Source organism: Trypanosoma equiperdum (assembly GCF_001457755.1).
Source record: "Trypanosoma equiperdum strain OVI genome assembly, contig: ctg_1683, whole genome shotgun sequence".
Classification (NCBI taxonomy): domain Eukaryota; phylum Euglenozoa; class Kinetoplastea; order Trypanosomatida; family Trypanosomatidae; genus Trypanosoma; species Trypanosoma equiperdum.
Window position 1 is genome coordinate 1,013 of NW_027123708.1, and position 1,187 is coordinate 2,199.

The 1,187-nt window shown below is 41.2% G+C and overlaps 1 pseudogene across 1 annotated transcript; it reads left to right on the forward strand.

The window, feature by feature from the left end:
• Window position 1: 1 nt before the first annotated feature.
• On the forward strand, window positions 2-489 carry TEOVI_000535800:pseudogene (annotated as a pseudogene). The gene is given in 2 exon segments: window positions 2-124; window positions 127-489. Coding segments are annotated over 2 exon segments (486 nt in total).
• Window positions 490-1,187: the final 698 nt, after the last annotated feature.

The following is a 1,187-nucleotide window of genomic DNA, read 5'->3' on the forward strand; positions in this document are numbered from 1 at the left end:
GACCAAAGGCGCCTCTCACGGATGTCTGCAAACAGGCAACGGAAACGGCGAGAACCCAGCGGAAAAAAGGCAAGGCAAAATAGCCTATGTTGCGTGCAGCTTAGACCGCAAGCAGACCAAGGAGGCTATTTTAAACCTGGAGTACTGACCGACAAAGGCCTAGGAACAGAACCAATACCAACCACCAAAGGATCAGACAAACAGACTAATACCAAAAACTGCAACTTACTTAAAGTCAACGCCGCCGGCCTGACAGGCGCACCCATAGCCACACTCAAATCGGCCACCTACCCGAAGCACAAGATATGGAAGGATGCCTTCATGACCATGGACGCCCTCGACAAGCTTGATACTTCTCAACACGACAACAAAACAGACGACAACACAGCAGCAGCAAACCTCGAGCAAGCCGTAACGGCAATTCTAGCAGACACCAAAACCAATGCAGAGCAAACACCACAAACAAACACGCTAAGGCTATTTGCCAAACCGATAAGCAAAAGAATAGAGAAATTTATTGAAAACGTCGAAAAGCACAAACTAAAGAACGGCGACCTAGGAGTGACACAAGACACAAGACTCGGCGATATCACTGGAGTGCCAACATTAACAAAGCTTCTTCTGCGAGTCACCTTAGCAGTCACGCACGCTAAAGACAAACTCGCAAATGAATTGGCAACTAGAAAACCGGGCGAGGGTGTGAAGGCAACAGGAGAAAAACAAAAAGAATGCAACAAACACCACGCTAGCCAACATGATTGTGATTCAAAGGATTTCTGTACTTATGATAAAGCAAAAGATGAGGGTAAAAGATGTGTATATAATAAAACAAAAGTCTAAAAAAGTGGTGCCCCTGTAACACAAGCTCAAATTGAAGAGACATCAACTGCCTCATATAGGTGCACAAGACACAAAGACAAAGAAAACTGTGAAAAAGAAAATGAGGGGATTGGCACCAGAGGCAAAAGCTAATTGCAGATGGATAGAAGAAAAGTGCAAAGATTCCATTTTTTTCGTCCATAAGAAATTGATTATGATTGCTGCTATTTTTGTAAGTTCTGTAGAATTTTAGCATTATAAGGATATTTTACTCAACTTTATGATATTTATCAATTTTATAAAACTTTTCTAAATTTTGATATGTTTTAACGCTTTCTGATAAAAATATGTAAATTTTAAAACTTAAA